General features: G+C 42.6%; 1 protein-coding gene across 1 annotated transcript in view; it reads left to right on the top strand.

Annotated features, from left to right (window-relative positions):
- LOC109985972 (chemokine-like protein TAFA-5) overlaps positions 1-21,040 on the top strand; it is a 45,731-nt gene that overhangs the window by 10,648 nt on the left and 14,043 nt on the right. Inside the window, exons 2-3 of the mRNA XM_020636445.3 lie at positions 6,972-7,121; positions 18,984-19,111. Of these exons, the coding sequence (XP_020492101.1) occupies positions 6,972-7,121; positions 18,984-19,111 (278 nt within the window). The remainder of the gene's footprint in view (positions 1-6,971; positions 7,122-18,983; positions 19,112-21,040) is intronic.

Here is a 21,040-nt window from a genome sequence, read left to right as displayed (position 1 = left end):
CACTCGTGTGTTGACCTCTTCGCGTCTTGTGAGCTGTGACAGGTTTTAGAAAGATTGCACCAAAAATAACCCAGTCAAGTAAAAAAAAAAAAAAAAAGAAGAAACTTTTACTTTAGTCAAATATTTATTTAAAAAGTCAAATCATTTTGAGTCATTTTTCTCCAGTAAAGTCTTAAGTCATGAAAAAGCAGTCCACTCTTTTTGCAGTCTCATTTAAGAATCTGTTTATGATTATTTTGTTTCCCAGGAAAACTGTCTTTTTTGTTTCCAGCTGTGCAATTACAAAGCAAATAGTCTGAGGGGATCCTTCTACTGTTCCTCGAATGTTAAAGAAATTCCTCCAGTCTGAAAGGCACAGTAAGGTGATTCAGCGGCCAGGGAGCTCTCAGTAAATACAATAACAAAAGATGACGTTAAGGCTATATTATATTATATAGGATAAAAACATCTAAAAGCAGTCAAATAAGAGCAGTCAGTTATCCTGCAGATTTATTCCCGTCAGCCCCAGACGTCCTCTGAGACACATTTAGGGGATTTGAACATCCTTGATGAGTACGTTCCTCTATCGATTTCAGGGTCACAGGCCACATGATGGGAGGAAGTAGAATTAGCAGCACCCACAGTTTTACCTTTGATCTCTCTGTTTCATTGCCTCTCGTGTCACCTCCTGTCTGACAGTTGCTCTCGGTAATCATCTTAAACTTGTCCTAGAGTCACAACCTTGACCCTCATGAAGTCCTCTGCGGTGCTTTCTGTTTCCCAAAGACTTCAGAGACGTCTTGTCCGACCTCATGTTGGATTCTGGATTTGTCTCTCGCTGCAGAGACTCATTAACCGTCATCAGAAGGATCAGCAAACAGCCCCCGCGTCACGTCCAAACCAATCCCAAGCCTCATCATTATTCCTCCGCGTTCACTCTCAGGACAAACACGGCGACTCCTGTTTCCCTGCTCGGTGATTGTTGTTCTGATTTTCAATTTGCAAGAAATTAAACAAAAAAAGATAGCTGATAAAAGCTCATCTCAACCAGACGTCGGGTTGTCTTTGTTCCCCTCGCTGGTGAATAGATTACATGTCAGCTGTGATTGAGGGAGCAGAAGTCCAAGCAGAGAAAACAAGGCGCTGTAATTTCATTATTCTGCAGCTATATGAAGGAGATGTTTGGAGTCTTTACTCCGCTGAATCACAAAGTCAAATACATGTTCAGAAGTCTGAGGGAGCTGCGAGCAGAAAGTCATCACTAATACTTTCTGTGTGTGATATAAAAATTCAATGAGACATTAATGGAATGGAAGATTTTCTTTATGACCTTAATAAAGGATTTCCTGCTTTTCCCCCAGATCCACAAGATTTTAGTTGAACTTGTCTTTAGGTCCTGACAGAAATTAATAACTCAAGTTCTCTGACAAAGGAACAAAGAAAATCCGTCATCTGTAGCAGTTTGTAAGCCTGTAAAACTTCGACCAATGTCTACCATGAGGTACCAATCTGAGGAACCAATCACACACCTCCCTGTCTCCCTGCTCACTCTCTACCTCTTGCCTGCTCTAGCCCACACTCAAAGTGCGTCACAGAAGACAGAGTTTATACTGTGAGTTTACTTACTGCTGAATGAGACATGAGACCGAACCTTAGATGAATGAAGAAACAGGCAAAATGAACTCTGGCTTCCTCCCGCAGTCCAAAGACATGCTCGTTAGGTTAATGGGTGACTACATCACCCGTAGGTGTGAATATGAGTGTGGCTGGTTGTCTGTCTATGTCAGACCTGTGATTGGCTGGCGACCAGACCAGAGTGTATCCCGCCTCTCGGCCAATGACAGCTGGGATCTGCAGCCCACGGCGACCCCAAACAAGAAGAATTAAAGACACCATTCAAGTCGCTAATATAATGACTGTGGCTGTAAACCCATCACACTGCAGGATCAGGACAAAAACAGCCCTGAACTCCAGATAATGCTGTGATATTAGAGAGAGGGGGGAGAGAAAGGGGTCCAAATATGCCCAATTTTTTCGGGCTATCTTCTGTTGAAGTACAATGAGTCATCAGGGCCACCACACTTTGAGTGATGAGCTGCTATTCTGGATTCAGAGGAGCTCTTTTTGGGATGTTACAGAGGGTGACAACATCCTGCTCTGTGGAAAGAGGAGGGAGAGTCTGAGTTTGTTGTTGTTGTGTGAGGGGAGAAAAGCAAACTGTGAGCTACAGAGAAATCTTCTTTTGTTATTTACAGGTTTGATTGTGCAGCTCACTAAAAACAAATAAAACTCCGGCTGCGTCTCTCACTCTGTAAACTGAAGCTGATGCAGCTCACATGCATCTTTTTTTAATCGTTCCAGACGTCAAACATTTTTTAAAAAGTTGACCTTAATGGTGTTTGGCGAGCGTGATGTTCTCTCGTTTCCTGACTGTCTGGGGATGAGTAACAATAACTTTGTCATCCCGGTGTGCTGCAACAGATGGAGAAGTAAACAGGGCCGGTGATGAGCTGCTGCTAACGAGGAAAACACAAAGCTGCCACCGCATCCACTATCCCTTACATCATCTACACACAGACTGACGCCCAATTACCGCAGAAAGCGCCGGGGCTTCTCCATCTTTACCGCCCGAGTCAAGATCACTGCAATACAAAAGTCGAGCTCTGATGTTTAAAAAAAAACGCACCGCAGCTGTTCCACCAAGTGTCAGGGTTATACCGAAGGTTACATTTGGAAATGTATCTTGCTGTCCAGGATTGGGTAATCAAGGTTATTGATAAATTCTGACTTTATCTTTATCTGAAAAACTCATCAAACTCTTTAAATGTATACACTGACTTTCCATTTAAATATCAGAGCAGATTTAATTACATTTTTGAATTAATCTGCACAGCTTATCATTAGGTTCCATAAATCTATTTTAAACGGAGCCCGCTGCAAGCATACGTCAAGCTGAACACAGCAGATCAACCAGACAGGAAGTCAGACATGGGAACGTACAGAGCACCTAATCAATTTCAAAATAAAACACCATGTACAGACTCCTGATCATATGTTCCATTATGCCACATTACATCAAAACAGGCATCAAATGAACAACAAATCCAACTTTGAAGGACAAAGTTACAAGTTGTTTGCACGTTGCTCTCTTTAGTCCCACGCGATCTTGTAGTTTTCCTGTGATTCTGCAGGTCCAACAGCTCATGGCTGCTCTTATATTTCAGAAATTGACCCAGTGGGCTAAGGTGTGCAAAAACCACGGCAGAGACAGAACTCTGCAAACAAGAATCCTGTGTAAAAGGCCAGTTAGGCAGGCTACACAAAAGATGGTTTTAGGCCTGACTTTGTGCCTAATATTCCCCAATTTGAATCTTAAATATCAAATATGTTTGATATTTATGATTCCAGATTGGGTTGCCTCAGATGGAATACCTGCAATAGCCAATGAGAGCGAGAAGACAAGGAAGCGCCACCTACCAGATGTTGGATACTTTTACAGCTCACAAACATGGCAGCAAACATAAACACCACTGTGCCAGGATTTCCCGTTATTCTTTTTCCAGGACAGCCAGCTGACGATGTTGTTCATCCTCCGTATTTGTTTTCCTTCTGAATTTGATCTCAGGTTTCTGGGAGATCTCGTTGCTGTGGAATCCACAGCCACACTGTGAAACTGTTACTTGAAATGGCAGGTGTGTCGTCTCGCGGTCTGGTATCGAGTCTTCCAGTGTGTGTGTTTGGAGGATTATAATGTTAGAAATGGGTTAAAAGTGTCTTTCTGTCTGTGGTCTCCCACATTTTTAAAATCGTCCTCTCCTCCTGTCACTGACTGTCAGACTTTGACCTCTTTTTGTTTTACCAAAAAGATGGCTGCTCCTCCAGAGCTCACAGAGGTCTGACGGCATGTTTCCAAACAGAGAGGAGGAGGAGGTGATAAGTGTCATTCCATCAGCTCTGAGACACAGAGTTTATTAGCTCCCATGTAGCCTGGAGGCTAACAGGATGAGGAGAACACATCAGACAGAAAGCAGCAGTCGAGCTAATGCAGGCTGTCAGATGTGATTATGAGATTCATTAAAACTGCAGAGAGTTTCAACACGGAGATCTGAGCAGTGTTTTCAGAGCTATCATCCCAACCACTACTACAACATGTAGTTAAAGTAAGACAGAAGTCATGTCCACGTCTACAGGAAGTATCCTTTCAGACACGTTTTAAAAGATGTTTTTATTCGTTGTTTCGACTGTTTAATCCGCCTGCAGAAGTGGAAAGGCGTGTGTGTTTGGTAGAGACACACAGACATTAATCCTCCTGAACGATACCCGCTCTCTGATGGACAGTGGTGATGTCTCTGAGTCGATAGAAACAACAGCGCTGTGTCTTCATTTGTGTTTTTGGAGACACTGCTGACAGCCAACGCCGCTCGCCACATCAAAACCTATCAGCTCCTGAGTGCTGCCGCTGCCGCCGCCGCGCCGCGTTTTCCGTCTTGACAGCTGGAGCTTTTCACCCCGACAGTCTGGACTTCAAACAGCTACAGCTGCAGAAATGACAGAATGGATTTTATAACACAGTTGAAGGACAGGGCAGCCTTTGTAGAATAACGGCATGTACTCGACAGAGACCTGTCTGTGTGTGTGTGTGTGTGTGTGTGTGTGTGTGTGTGTGTGTGTGTGTGTGTGTGTGTGTGTGTGTGTGTGTGTGTGTGTTTAAAGCAGTCTTACATTTTCCTCTTCACTAAAGACAGAGAAGTAGCTCGTTGTATTTTGCTTCTGGACGGTGTATTCACAGCTTTACAAACACGTATCCAAACTGAGCTGTGTCGTTCTCTCAGGATGATAACACTGTTAATGTGGCATGCTGAGATTTTGAATAATATTAATAATTATAATTATAATGATAATTATATCTTTACTTCACACTATGCTTCACACTCTTTCTATGCGGCATGACCATCGATTTTTCTTAAACTCAAACTAGTGGTGAACAGTAACAAAGTAAATGAACATGAGTACTGTACTTACAGATAGAGTCAGTGACTTTTTCCTATAATCAAATAAAAATAGACTTATTCAAAAGTAATTCAGCTCAGTCATCCCTTCTGAGCCTCCATACATGTGTGGTGGTGACTGTGTCTGCAGAGAGCCGGTCCTACGATTGGATATTCATGTTTCTTCTTATTCTGTGTGACACAAATATTGTTTTCTAAATCAACTTCACGTATAGTAGATGTAGCCTACACCAAAGTATTCTTGACTGCACTCATGCATCATGAAAATACAACGTTTGGAGATATTTATTTTAAAGTACTTAGTATTTTTTGGAATTAGGTACTCCAGCACTTTAACTCAAGTGATCATTTGACTCAGTAACTTTCACTTAGCGGAGTCATATTTGACTACGAGGATCTAAGCTCTGACTCAAGTCATTAAAGGGATATTTCACCCGTTGAAACATGAATCTGTATTGACATTGCGTCATACATGTAGTAAAAAGGTGAAATAAATTTTGAAGTTGGTGCCTTCTTGACCGAGAAAAGGCAGAAAGTGTCTTTTTGGCTCGTGGATGAAAGACACCAAATCCCAGAATGCACAGCGCCGCAGGCCACTCCCACTAAGGTCCTCTATTGACAAACTTTTACTACAACACATGTTGCTGTTTCCTCAACTGATTCCGAGATTTCTTCCTGAAGGAATTGGCATCTTGGAAATTGGAAATCTTTGAAAAGTTTGAGGCTGGCCTTGATGGTTTAACAGATCTTGATTAGGATCTAGTATTGTGTAGTGGTAAGTGAGTAAATTCAAGCCTAGTCTGAAAGTAAGTTCTAACTTGCGACGGAGTTTACACACTACTAACAACAGAGGAGTACGGGGCAGAAGGCTCCATTTGTCTCTGAATTGGGCATCGAGCAAAAATGAGCATTTAGACATATCGACTCTGACTCAGAATAAACCACTTTTGATTCATAATTACTTTGCAAACTCACACTGAGGCCTCCTTCGCTTCCTCTGAGGAGTTATCTTTCTCCCCTTGTGTCATACGTAGAATGTAAACTGGTTTCAAACTGCAGTAAATAAAATGGCTGCATCATGCATTCAACATTTTTCATTTTTGACAAAATATTCTTCCTGTTCCTGAAATTTATTTTCATGCAGTAAATATATCCAAATGTGAAGAAACACGAGCCAGTAAAACAGTTTGATTAAATATGGAAGCTGAACTCTCTCTCTCTCTCTCTCTCTCTCTCGCTCTCTCTCTCCTCCAGGTGTGATCTAATTCTCCCGTCATATCACAGAAATCCTCATTATTAATGATCACCTGTGTGATACAGGTGATCTTACATGTGGACATCTGATCCGCAGACTTTTCTCTTCCAGCTGGTATTAATAATGAGTGTTTGGGCTATTTTTACCTCCAGATATATCCAGTTAAAGATCTGTGAAAGGATTATGCTCCTATGCACACAGGTACCAACATGGTTAACACAGGAGGAGACCTCGTCCTGACTTCAACGAGAGATGGGTGTCAAAGCTTCAGCTGAAAGCTAAACGTCTTTATTCCACTTTTCATCTGTTGTCCGTCAGCAGCTTTTAGTTTCTAACCTCTCAGTGGTTTCATACAAACAGCCTCGCTTTGCATCACTCTTTGAAGCAGCCACTTTGACCTGCACTCTTAACAAGCACACAATCAAAGCACTGTGTCTATTTTTGACTCTCCAGCTGAGGCCGGCTGCAAAGTGATTCAAACAGAAGCAGAGCTGAAAGGTTACACGGGTTTTGGACGCTGTGAAGAGTTATTTAACTGAGGTCGAGGACCTCCTGTACTCACACGTTTGCTGCTTTTCTTTTGGCTAAAAGCTTCAGCTTACAAGATCTCCTGATATTTGTCCCTTCTGATTTCCCTGCAGATATCAGTCCCTTTAAATAATCACCAGTGATTCTCCAATGTAAACTAAAAACAGCTCCATCTTACATGACGTCTGTCGCTCTCTCAGGTCAGCTGGCAGCAGGGACCTGTGAAATCGTCACTCTGGACCGGGACAGCAGCCAGCCGAGGAGGACCATCGCCCGACAGACGGCTCGCTGCGCCTGCAAAAAGGGACAGATCGCCGGGACGACACGAGCCAGACCAGCCTGCGTCGACGGTGAGAAGCTCGTTTCCCTTTTGACTCTGCATTAAAGGGACAAAGTATCAACTTAGTGTTTTCTGTTCTGACAACTGACTATAAGTGCCACCTCATACTGTCAAAATGGCATTCATAATTTCTACATCATATTCCAATCCTTTCTTTATTCCTGTTTCTATTAGCTCTTATCCCTACAGTGGTTTTTATTTTATTTTCAAAGCTTTCTCATGCTGCTATTTACAAGACTTACTACGACTAGACCAAATAAAAGCACGCCTCTGTGATCTTGGTTCACATGTGGCTGACTTGCTTCTTCTATTTTCAGGGTTCAGGACTCAATTAATATTTCAAAGTCGTCCTGAAAGTGAATTTCTATGTCAGCCGTATTCAAAGGCTTGAACTTGCAGTTTATGAGTCAAATAAACCTTAAATACCTGCAGATCTCCTCTAAAGCCTCCACATCTTTTCATCTGGACTGCCAGGTTCACGAAGTCAGAGCCCAGATGGGAACAGCGCAGCGTTTCATTGCATTTCATCACCGGCTGTCTCTTCCTTTCTCGTCCTCTTTTTTTGTTCCTGCCATCTGGAGACGATGACAACAGCTGGAGGGACGCGCTCTGCTCTGCCGGGATTTACAGGCTCTCCTGGTGGTTTTTGGAGGCTGGGAACAGTTGTTGAACTGAGTTGAAACAACAACAAAAAAAGAATCCGCTGCTGCTTTCACAGCTGCATTTAAACAGGAAGTCAAATATTTTCTCCTTCAGATACGAGCTGTTTCGGCTGCGATATGCTATAGTCAGGACGATAAAAAAATATGGACGTACGATCTGATCGGATTCAGCAATACCCAACAGGATTACTGCTTTGCTTTTGCATGACTTGATCTATTTTGAGCGAACAACCCGTTTCGCCTGTAGCTTCCTCAGATTTGCCCAGCATCATCACATGGGCACACACAGGTGTGTTAAATACATACACCACCAATCATCACAATATTGAATATTTAGGGTCATAGCCTCAAACTATAGCGTTCATCAAAAATACATGACATAATTTATATCATAGACATATTATACTGAAAAGTACATTTACAAATACAGAGCATGTACACAATCACATATTTACAAGAATAACAAGAAAAGTACAAACACATGTCAATGAACCCTGGTGATCAAAGTCCTCTCCACTATGGCTGACTGAATTTAAGGTGAAACTGTCCCTCTGACACTTAGCTACAAAAGAAACGCATTGTTAGCTCTCAATAAAGGGACAGTAAAGTCATTTTCAGTGTGCCACGGTTTATTTAATTTCTCATTGTATGTTCCTGCAACCAACCGGCACCTGAGGTTGTTGGGTTGGCTGGTACCCTGTTGGTCGCTTACTTAAAGGTCAACATCTCCTGGGGTGCTCCTGGGGTGGTTGGTGCGCGCGCCCCATGTATGGAGGCTGTGGTCCTCCAGGCGGGTGGCCCAGGTTCAAATCCCACCTGTGGCTCCTTTCCCACATGACATACCCCACTCTCTTTCTCCTTGATTTCCAACTCTATCCACTGTCCTATCTCTCCATTAAAGGCCCAAAAAAGCCCAAAAATAAATCTCTAAAAAAATAAAAAAGGTCAACATATCCTTGGTCACAGAGCAGAAAGTCATTGGTTAAAGCATCTACAAACTGATGCATCCAACACATCCATGCTACTTTGAAAACAGTTCATAGAGACCAGCTCCTCCAGACCTGAACCCTCCTGCAGCAGAATCCAAGCGGCTGGAGAAGCATATCTTAAAACCAGATGCAAATTAGTCCCAAACAAGACACCTCCCTTAAATCCTTGGCTGATATGAAAAGTCCATCCCTTGTGTTCACGTTATTATTCCCTGTGTTGTTGAAGACAAACAAGGTAAAGTTTGTGTTGCTTGGAGCTGAACGTGTTAACGTTTTTGTTGTCAGTGGTGCGGCCTGTTGGAACGTGCTCTGCTGCTCGGGGAGGATATTTTCAGCAGCAGACTCGATGTGAGTTGCGCCGCTGATCGCTGCGACCTGTTTTCTGAGCTCGGAGACTCATCAGCAGTTTCCTGTTTTCCTCTCTGGACGTCTCTGAAAAACTGAAATCCATACCGACTGAAAGTCTCTGTGTTTTGTCCGTTTTAAGAGAGCAGAGAAGTGGTTAGAGCGCGCGCCCCATGTATGGAGGCTGTAGTCCCTAAAGCGGATGGGCTGTGGCTCCTTTCCTGCATGTCATTCCCTACTCTCTCTCTCTCCCGCCTTCATATAAAGGCACAAAAAGCCCCAAAAATAAATCTTTAAAAGAGAGAAACAAAGGATACCTTTATCAGTTCAAAAAACAAAAGAAACTATGTGTATGGAGCTGGACCGTCAGGCTATGTGGGATAGATGACACATTTTTTAGTGTAACAGACATTAGAAAACAAAAAAGCAAAGGTTGGACCTTCATTTGAGATCATCACCCCCCTTTGGATTTATATGTTTGGAGATGATCTTCTAACTCGATTCCTCCTCTGAATCTCTGAGAATGATTCCGAGTTGCATGTTGGTATTTATGTCACTTTGTGTTTCCTGTTGTGTTCTCGGCTAAACTCTAAAGTCTCTTCACTGATTCAGACAGAAACAAACAAAAACAAATACATTTCAGAATAAATCAGAATGAATTCCACACAAGAGACACTGAGATAACACAAGCCGTAAAACAGAAACAAAACCCCAGCAAGGTAAACAAAAACACTCCCACATGCACATCGTTGGAGCTCGGGCTTGAGTTATGTTTGCTGTGAATCCTTCCTACACGTGAGGATCTGTCGCAGTTTGTGTCTGTTTATGCTGCTGAATGAGTCTCTGAACTATTGGAAGGATAAAAGAAGAAATCTGAGGAAGTCACGGCTGATCGATAATTAAAAGAATGACCTTCGATTCAGCTCTATTCTAGATACGCAACGAGCCCAAAACAAGACATATCTATTTTAGTAATGGCTTTTAATTTCAAACAAAGTTGCATAAAAGCATATAGCTCCTCCCTTTATTAAGCTGTTTTGATTTATTTCTTATTTATCGTCCTAAGGACATCTCTACAAACAGATTTCGTTCAGACAAGTCCTGATATTTTTTAATATTTGATGATGTTACTAAAAGTTAAGTGTGATCTGATCTGATTGGAAGGGCGTTGGAGCTGCCCCAAGTTCAAAGTTTTCAAAGCTTCACGATCTTCTGCTGTGTGGGGTGAGACCCCGGGGCAGAGCCGACCACACACTCAGTGGATTGTCAGGTGGAAAGAAATGAGGAAGCAAACTGAGCAAAGAAGGCTGAGTGATGTCACCTATTGGTTTTCTGAAGGGCTTGTTTTGGGCGCACCTCCATGACAGTTGCCGTATTGGAAATACTGACTCAATCAAACTTTCAGTCAACCTAAAAAAACGCCTAAGAGCTGGAGCTGAAGAGGGCCTTAAGCCTCTTGACAAACCACTACAACATGGCAGCTTGCAGTCGGACCGTTCACCCTATTTATGCAAAACTCGTCACCTCTTAAGGCTCTGACACACCAAAGAGGTCGTCGGCCGTCTGTCCTAGTTGGTGCAGTGTGTCCGGCTCCGTCACTACCCGTCGGCCCCCGATGGCCTCAACATGTCGGTTGGTAAGAGGAATCTCTCTGATTGGCTGTTCTGAGGTTTCATTTCTCTCCAGGTCTCGACACAGGTTCAGGAAAGCCCCTTGATCCATGCTTTCACCATTTCACCATTAGTGCGGTTTCTCCTTACTGGTCGCCTCCGCCTCTTCTTTTCTTTTTCCACTAAAAGACCAAGGACTGACAACGCCAGCGCCATTTTCAACTTTTTACGAGACGTGAGGCGACACCACAGGCAGCCTTTGTCTCCACTAGTTCTCTGCCGTCTGCTTGGTGTGTCCGGGCCTTTAGTTGTAAAAATAAGCAGCCCCTGTACAGTGTGAGTCGATAAAGACAAAACCGTTCAGATAAAAACGCTGCAATGCGCTGCTTTCAGGCACTCAGGACACTCCGATATGAAACAATAGAATCAGGCTGATTTTGATGCTGACGCTCGTTTGTGTTGCGTGCTGTGAGGAAAGGCTGTTAGTGTTTTTTTCCTCTGTAGAATAAGCAAGCATGTTAATATTCTTTGTAGTGCTGCCTCAACTGTTTTCATGTTAAATGTGATATTAAACATTCAAACTTGCAGACAGACTTGAATAAATCTCAGAGTTCCACAGCTGCTCTGTTTGGATCTCGGTGACCTTTCTGCTGCTGGTGAGGGCTTACATGTTGGTGTTTATGTCCATTTTTGTCTTTGGAAGCCGCTCGTTCCTCTTTCTGTTGTTCTGCTGCTGCTCAGAGGGAGTATCAGGCCGCAGTCACTTCTCATCCGTCTCCGCACGTCTCAAAGCTCCCACTTGAAAACCTCAGCGAGTGCTGGTCGTTGTGCAGAGGTACCTGCAGCATGCACCTCTGAGAGGAATGATTATTTACAGATAAACAGAAACTCAATCAGAATAGAAACATCCTGTTTCACTCTGACAAAGTGTCGGTTTCTAAATGTGATTTTAAAGAGGACTCTGAAGCAGCTGCTTTTCACATAAATGATCCAGGATTATCAGCTCAACTCTAAAAAATAAAATATTTCTCCTCAGAACATTTCCTGCTGCTGTTTTCTTCAGACGTTAATACTATCAGATAGACACAGATACAAAAAAAAAGAAAAAAGAGCCCACAATGCTCTGAGGCTCTGCGGAGAAACAAACAAAGGAGAGACAAGACCTTTTTGTTTCTCGTCAGGTGGAGACGAACTGAAAAGGGCAAAGGGTTTCAGAGAGATTCCTGGAGTCTGAGAGACATTTCAAACAACCTCTCTTAAACTCCAGAGCTGATGCCAGGAGAGAGGAGATGTGGAGGAAAGGAAAAGGAGTAAATGAAAGTGACAGAAAATGTAATCCTGTTTGTCTTGTACTTTTCTTTAACAGAGTTATAATGTCCCGTTAAGAATGCGAGACGGTTCCTCTTTCTTTTTGCCTCATTTCCTCTCCTCTCTCTTCGCGTCGTCCTTGGGGAGCGAGGCAGCGCCCCTCCTTCTGGACGCCGTCTTTGATGAATGAAGTGATTACAAAATGGCCTCCTCTCTTTTTTTGGATAAATGAACTTCACTGCGCGGTTGGCGGTGGCTGGACCAGCGTTGCGGTCGTTCATTAATCAGCGCGGCGATGAAGCGCCATCGCAGGTGTTCAGGTGTTCACTGAAACTGGAGATTAATCCACGGCGTCTCTGCTGCTCGTTGTTTGTTAATGTGTGTCTGTTTTTTTTTTGTTTCTGATCGTTTTCTATATTTAACACCTGAAGACGCAACGATTCTCACAGAAACATTAATTTATATCATGACCACCTGATTACTGATTGCAAGTCAGTCCGGCCCGGCAGAGGAGTGTTTCATGTCCTGTCTCTATGACAACCGTCTGTTGACAACGGCCGCTGTATGACCGACACTTCTCCATTACTTTTTGTTTCATATTTGAGATTGTTTATTTCCCGATCAGACACGGAGCGAGGAGGATGTGGGTACAAGACACGATCAGTAGGAGGCAAAAAAACAGCCAATATCAGTTAGAACTTATTCAAGAGCAACCTCTGTTTCAGAGTTCTTATTGGTCAGAAAGTAAGAACCCTACAAGTGACTGAGGTCTCTACAAACTGCACAGATTTGGTCCAATATGACTGTTTTAAATCTCAGCACACATAAGAGAATTGAGTGATTAAGTGATTATTCTCATTGTCAACCTTGTGATCATTTGAATGCTTGTGCAGACGAGACGAGCTAAAGTCCTAAAACTGAAGTGGATGAATCTTCAGTTTAGACATAACCAGTCTCTGGTTTTGTGAATTTGGCCCCGATCAGTTCGGTCTGAGGTGTTTCAGGTCCTGGTTGGACATGTCATCTTGTTTTTCTCTCAGAGCTGACGTGCTCAGTCAGAATGTTTCCAGACGATTTCAGGAAACAACAGCACTTATAACAGCCACAATGTGAGACGTCTGGTAAAACGCCGAGATCCTGCTGAGATAATGGCGGCGCCATGGTGGGAAGCATGTGGTGTTTTCACTCAGTGCAAACACCCCCCCCCCCCCCCCCCCCCGGGACAATGAAGGAAAGAGGCGAATCAGCAGACACGTCGGCCTCTGTCTGCTTCCATCTTCGTCCTCAGCAGGAAACTTGGAGGAGCTGTGATTACACGTCGTCTGCTCAGAGAAACAAAGGGGCTGCTGCTGTTTCCTGCCGCTCTGCTCCCTGACACCTTTTATTGTGTCTCAGGGGGGAGTCTGAGCACGCTCAGTATGCACCGCTGAGCCGCAGGGAGAGATGTGGTCGAAAATGTTTCATACCAGCTCAACGTGACAAAACAGAAGAACTGAGATGAGCTAATTAACGTCTGTCGAGAGAATGATTTAGATGACAGAATTATCTATCCCTTTATCTCTTCTGCTTTCTTGTAAGAGTTTTCGCTGAACAAACTTCAAAACTGTTTCTTCCTGCCCACTGACAGCGCGTACAAACTCCTTTTGAAAACAGAGGAAGGAGAAGATAGGGTTAGGAAAGGATTGGCTTCAGACAAATGGGCCTTTGCTTTAAAATTGCGCGGTGGACTTTATATTTGAGAGTCAAAACTTTGAGTTTGACATGAGCGACAGGCTCAGGTGTTGATAAGTGAAACCAATGCAGAAGTGCATAATCCTGCAGTTCGTCGAGTGTCCACTTGAGGCACGCTGCAGAAGCACCACAAGTCGCATACACACCCCTTTTTCTTCATGCTAAGCTAGGCTAGCAGTTTCCCCCTTTCTTTGAGGCTAAGCTAAGCTACATTCTCTCATCCATGGAGTTGATGTAGAACAAAAACATTTATGTAAATGCAGAATATGATTTCAATCCAACCTTTGTGCTATTTGTAATTTAAAAACCTGAACTCCAGACCTTAATCCTAAATAACCTTTTCATGAGAACTTGAAGTATTTCTTCATTCTGTAGGAGGACTCTCTCGCTCTTCATCATGATAGAGGTTGTGAGGATTTAATTAAGTATCATGGCTGAGGGGAGCTGCTGTTCAATAGGAAATTGGTTTGATAATTGGGGGCTAACGGGCTATCACAATCACACTGCTGCTCTGCCGCTCCAAAGGGAGAACTGATTACCTGGTTATGTATTACAGGCCTGTACAGACTTTCATTTTCTTCATCTTCCCCCCCGGCTGGGCTCACAGAGTTTAATTTAACGCAGGGAATGAGAGCGAGGCTGGAACAACGGGGAATGATTGGGTCAGTAAAACGTCGCCCAAACAGCAGGAAATCCCTCTGAGTGAAGAACTCATCATTAAATGAGATGACAGGAAGAGACACAGGCTAACGGAAGCTGACAGACTGACAGACTTTACACTAAATAAACTTCTATGGTTAAGAAAAACACCAGGCTCCACCCACTACCCAAGTATACACCTTGCTTAACTTGAGATAACCTGGAAACAAAGAGGTGAAGTTGAGTTTTAGCCTCCTGGCAAACAGCTCAAACACGCCCACCTGTCAGTCAAATCAGCCCAATAATATAAACAAAGCAGATACGTTTTGAAATATTCACCCCATTCATTTTTTTAAGGTATAAATAAATTATATGTAGAGACCAAAACCACTTTATCATAACTGTCTCTCCATTTGTACATCGTTCTCAGCTAATCAGGTTTGCAGCAGATGGCTGTTCACCGATGAGTCTGGTTCTGCTCGAGGTTTCTGCCTGTGAAAAGGTTTTTTTGTTGCCATGGCAAATTAATGTAAGGTCTCTGCAAAGAAGCTAACAAAGAGTACCATCTCGGCCTGCTTTTTATCTGAACTGTTATGGGATAATGTATGTTGTGATATTGATCGATATAGTGTTTTAAAGATCTGCATAAACATCTGTAGGCTCAGGTCTGGATTTAGCCATGGGTTTAGTTTGTAATATGAGGAGCATTGTCACTAGTGTCTGTGTGGACAGAAGACAGGCAGGAGCCCAATCCGCTGTAATGCAAAGGAACCTGGAACAGTCATCTAACAGGGCTTCAGCTTTCATAAATGTCCTAAAACAGTGCAAACGAGTGCAGCTTATAATCCTCTCTTAGACGTCTCTGAACACCAACCCCACTCTTGCTTCTCAAGTTGTGAGTTGGACTTTAAACAAAGTGAATGCATGAAAGATGAAGCCTTGGCGAGACGTCTCTCATGACTAATTGCTGTGTACAATGTAAGCCCTGAAAAGTTGGCCATCGCTCCTACAGGCTACACTGTGACACGACAGCTGGTGGGTTCCAGGATTTCAAGCGATGTGATATATATATATATATATATTTTTTTTTTAAATCCCATGCTTCTGTCTTTGAGTCTGTTGTCATGTTGTTGCAACAGTACACGTTTAAACAAGCATGTTGAGATAAACAGTCCAAGTTTACTTTGTTCAAAAAGGCCGGCAGAGGTCATAGCCAGTTAGACAATTATGTCAGCCAATCTCCAATTAAAAGCAGGGTCAGGCAGCAGGTCAGACAGGCAGGATGAAGGGAGGGAAACTAGTCGGATGCACACGATGTGCTAAAGACGGGTAAATAAACTGCTAGTGATCATGGAAGTAGAAGCACTGCAAAAAATGTAAATGCAAGCAAAGCAAGCAAAAAATTCTAATTTCTGGTCAAAAGTATCTCTTTATAAGTCACATCCCTCCGACAAGTCTAGTGAGAGATCGTATTTCCTCGTCTCAGTGTACAGGCAACAGGAGAGAATTTAATTATCTACAGAGTTATGACCGGCTCTGCTAGTAGAAGAAAATATAACCCCTTTCAGCTAGTTAATGGACTACCTTCTGGTTGACCTATTACATCCCACCAACAAACATCTCAGACAATATATTGTGCTTCAATATGTTGAAGTCTTCCAGCTGACATAATAAGTTCCTGTGTCTCCTCGTCTGTGGTTCTCTCCCTCTCTCTCTCTCTCTGTTAAATCTAGTTTAGTTTGACTTAAACGATTAATCAACTTCTTTTCACATCATGTGAACATACTGAGTGAAGTTAGCTAAATGTACTTGTTATTTTTCTTAATATAGGATGTTTGTATTCAATGATTAGTAGTACACTTAAGATGAGAGTGTTTGCAGTGTGAGTGAATGTGGGAGATGGACATTTGTTGGGAACAGTGGGAAAAAGTTTAACCAAGCAGAAACCTGCGGTGTTGAAAAATGAAGCCAAAGCGGATGTGCAAAATCCTGCATTTCATCGAGTGTCCACTAGAGGCTGGCTGCAGGAACACAGGAAGTCACATACAAGCCACAAGCAAAAAAAGCCGTAAATTAATATGTTTACAGCCTGGTATAAAAAAACAAATAGGGCTGATTAGTTATTGTCCTCACTCGCACTTGATTTGGAGAAACATTTTCTCAGCCCTCAGGAGTTTTTGCTGATCAGAAAATCAATTTAGCAATGGATCTAATACATTAATCACGGAGAACAAAGAGTGAATTAAAGTTATAATCTGGGCAGAGTCCTGACAGAAATGTCAAAGTACATAATTCCATTCCTGCACTGTGTTACTCAGCCTTGCATTATGTTTGTTGTTGTTACATTCAGTTACATCAGGTTGTATTTGTATACTTTTTGCATCTTTAATAAAAAAAGAAATAGAAATCTCCTCCTTATATAACCGTCTAATTGACGTCTCACTGTGAGATTTGCAGAGAGAAATTAAGACTCACACGTCGAGTAATCACAAACATTAAATGTCAAGAAGTCTATTTTCCACACTGTGTAAATGTGTCTCTTCTATTGATTATGTTTGATGCTTCCTGTCTGGTCTCTAGTCTTTGCAACATGAAGAACATCTCTTTATGGTCTCCCTCGAGGGTTTTCTCCCTCTGGGACTGGCGCCCATCTTTAATGAGATGCACATACTGTTAGTTGCTGACAGATGTCATTCTACACAAGAAATGAACAGTGTTTACTGGACTGTACGATAAATTACATCGACATCTGTTTCATCCTTCTGACCTCTTGACCTCCATCCTATTTATTATACCTACTTCTGATCATGTGTATGTTTTTATTTTGCAGAATCTTTTACTTTAAGGAAACGTTCAGCAGCTTGACAACTAATCAGAATCAGAAATACTTCATTAATCCCTTCTTGAGAAATGTATGCTCTATATTTGCTCCTAAACTGGATAAAAGCCCAAAGATAGCAAGTAGAAGCATGTAGATGTAAAATATAAGGAAGAAACATGTCAATGATATGTACAATAAAATACAACACGATATGTAGAAAAGAACAGGAATAATGAAGAAATTAAGTTGAGTAGCGGAGAGAATCTCTCCCATGATTCCCCGCTAGCCTCGACGTCATCTTTTGTTATTGTTTTTTTTCGAGCCCCCTGGTGGCAGAATTTAAATACTGTGCCTTTAAGCCTATGAAAGCAGTTACAGTGTCACAGTGATGTCATCATGGTTATCCTAATTTGCCGTTGAGAGACTCGTAAATCCTTTTTTACAACAGAACGTGCATTAAATAAAGGGTTAGAAGCTCATGAAAATACGATATCAGGTTGCATCATGGGAAATGTAGGATCCAGTGTTTGTAGAGCTTGACCCACTTAAAATCAGGATCTCTCAGCGTCTAACCCTCTCAAATATGATTCTGTTTGTTTTTTTTATCACTTTTCCCTCCTCCTCTTCATCACCCCCTCCTCTTTTTCTCTGTGGGCCAATCAGAGAACAACAATATGCAAATGTTCTTTGGTGCTAATGTCCTATTTCTTTATAAATAGCTGGTTGTTATAATGACGAGGTGTGTGCTTTAACAGGATCTGATGCTGGACTGAATTTGTTTTTTTTTTATTTTGCTCTATTGAGATCAGTCATACACGGTAATACAGACAAATGTACGGTGGCCAGTGCTTTGCAAAAGTGTTTCACACTTTGGAATTTTGGTTTGCACTTCCCAGCCACCGTACAAACGTGTATTATGCATAATATGTGACCATTAAGGCCTATTTTACAGTTTCTGCAACCACATCACTCAACATATGAAAGACTCTGTAACACAATCAAAGAGGAGGCGAGTTGAGGAGACTTTTCATACATTACCCGACTCACTTCTATCAACAGTATCATTAAAAGAAACTGTGGGGTAAAGTGAAAGTGAAACTTAAAGTCAGGAGGAAGAGAGTCACACTGGTGATGGGATTTACGGCTCTTTAAAGGGATCTTGTGGCTCCGTTCCTTTCAAAGAGCCGCTCAAAAAGACGGCTCTTCATTGGTGTCTTTTTATGCATCTTGCCGTTCTGATTAAACGCAGAGGGTCTTGCTCAGCACAGGGGCCTCAGAACAGACATGAGGAAGAAGAATAATAGTAAAAAAAAAACAAGGAAGAGATGTACTCTGGGTGCATTAAATACAGAAAAATCCTACATTCACTCTGTAGCTCACTCAACCACGGCGCCCTCTCTCTCTCTCTCTAGACGTGCAGGAGGGAGAGAGGCTACAAAAAGTGTGTTTTCTGTCTTGAATGGCGGCAACATAGCTGCTCTCACTCTGACTGCCTGATTCTCTCTGCTCATGAGAAGGGGAGTGAATGGATTCACGTGAATGGCTGGATTGGGATGGATGGAAGTTGGGCAGATCATGATAGGGAATAATAAAAACAACGGTTCCCAAGCACAACTTGTATCGCCTCGTTCTCCTAAAGAGCCGTTAAATAAAACCTGGTCAGTCCGGAACATCAACACAGCAGGGAGTCAGTCAACGAACATCAACATAAAGAATAATTGAACTCACCTGTCTCCTTCTTCTCTCCTTCTTCTTCTTCTTCTTCAGTTAGCATCGTGTGGACTCGACAGTGGTGTGACATGACCCCGTGTTTGCACGATGAAGGCTGTGATCTCCTGGTCAATCAGTCGGGCTGGACCTGCACGCAACCAGGGGGACGAGTCAAGACCACCACGGTGAGAACCAGATCTTAACTGGACACTTTAAGACCTGATCCTGTTGGTGGTATTGATGTATTGCTTAAAGGGATACTTCACCCGTTGAAACATGAATCTGTATTGACATTCGGTCATATATGCAGTAGAAATGTGAAATAAATTTTGGATTTTGTTGGTGCCTTCTTGACAGAGAAAAGGCAGAAAGTGTCTTTTTGGCTCATGTGGATGAAAGACACCAATCCCGGCTAGCGGCGGCGGCCAGAGCAAGTGGCCCCGGCGGCCAGCAACCGTAGCAGCCAGAACACAAGACCGGCCTGTCGGCAACAGTCATCTCGCCGCTATATTTATATTTTTTCGCCATTATCAGCTTTCGCCATAGAGCCTGTTAGCATAGCTTCCAAGCAATATGACGGACGTTAAGTTTAGATTCTGGGAGTGAGTTCCCACCCACTGATCTGTGATTGGTCTGTAGCTTCAATGGTTGAAAATATGAGGAACTAGTGTTGTAGTTTCACCCCGCTAACCGCAACAGCTTCCAGTGATGCAATATGACGATATTTGCATCACTGGAAGCTCCTTTTCAGACTTAGAAATACAAAACTTTCCAGTCTCAGGGGGAAATGAGGGCGGGATGCACGACCATTCAAAAATACTTCCAGTTAGTGATAAAATGCTTAATGCAAATGGGTGAAGTATCCCTTTAACTGGCTGCTGTGTTGTCCCCCAACATTCACTTTAGACAGACAACAAAACAAACACTGTCGCGGAAAACATCCACTTTAGAAAAACTGTCCACCTTGTAAACTTGTATTTGAGCTTCTTTATCATGCAGCTTGTCTCAGCTGTGTGCGTCACTCTTTTATGAGCACTGCAAACCGTGTGGGTTGTTGTCTGTTCTGCTTGTATTTGAAAATTGTTTTTTTTTTTTATTATTGTGTTGATCAGGGGATGAAGATGTCAGCTTCATTTTCTTGTCTTTTGTCTGTTCCTGATTGTTTTCTTAAGTTGCAGTGTTTTGGGCTCCTGGGGCCACCGTATAATATTGTAACAATATGATGAGCATGTACCAAAGTTGATTTAACTACAAGAGCAACTCGTGTCATTAGATGTGAACCACATTTAAAAGTCACATATTCTGCAAAATCTACTTTATCGGGTTGTTCAAACACTAATATGTGTCTCCTGTCTGTCTACAAATCCTCCATTTATGAGAAAAGTCCATCCTCTCCGTCTTTTCCCTGCTCAACTTTTCAGAAAATGTGTGCTCAAACAGGCTGTTTGGAGATTTTCAATTCATGACATCACAAAGGGCAGTAACTCCTCCCCCAGGTGGGTGACACTCCCACAGCTAGGTGTTTGTTCTGTCCTCTCATCGTAAACATTTGGACAACTCAAAGCTGGGAAGTGTCAGTGTCCTTCGTTATGAATTACCTCGTTCTCTCGTTATCAGTTTCAAAGATCTAATTTTTAATCAGCTTTTAATGACATAATAACATCTTTTAACAAGGACGCTGCTGGCCCTTATAAAAATCCCAGCCTGTGTGTGTGTGTGTGTGTGTGTGTGTGTGTGTGTGTGTATGTGTGTGTGTGTGTGTGTGTGTGTGTGTGTGTGTGTGTGTATGTGTGTGTGTGTGTGTGTGTGTGTGTGTGTCTGTTGATTGAATAATTGCTACCCATGAGCACTCTCCTATCCATCTGCCACCTTCTCTTCACAGCAGCTGATTAACTGGAGCTGTTTCAAAAGCCTCTTCAGATAAAAAATCATCAAATCAACCGAACCTCGTTCAAGATGCGTCAACACTTAACTCTTCATCGTCTTTCCGTTCTTGCTCGCTGTGTGTTCCCTGCAGACTGTTTCAGCTGGTGGTTTTTTCCACTTTTTTATTCCATTGGTGTTAAAAGCTGTCAGTTTGAGGGTTTTGTCTTTCTGCAGAAGCACTTACCTTT

Source organism: Labrus bergylta, chromosome 7 (genome assembly GCF_963930695.1).
Source record: "Labrus bergylta chromosome 7, fLabBer1.1, whole genome shotgun sequence".
Classification (NCBI taxonomy): domain Eukaryota; kingdom Metazoa; phylum Chordata; class Actinopteri; order Labriformes; family Labridae; genus Labrus; species Labrus bergylta.
Note: the sequence above shows the minus strand (reverse complement) of the source record. Positions and strands in the feature narration are given on the sequence as shown.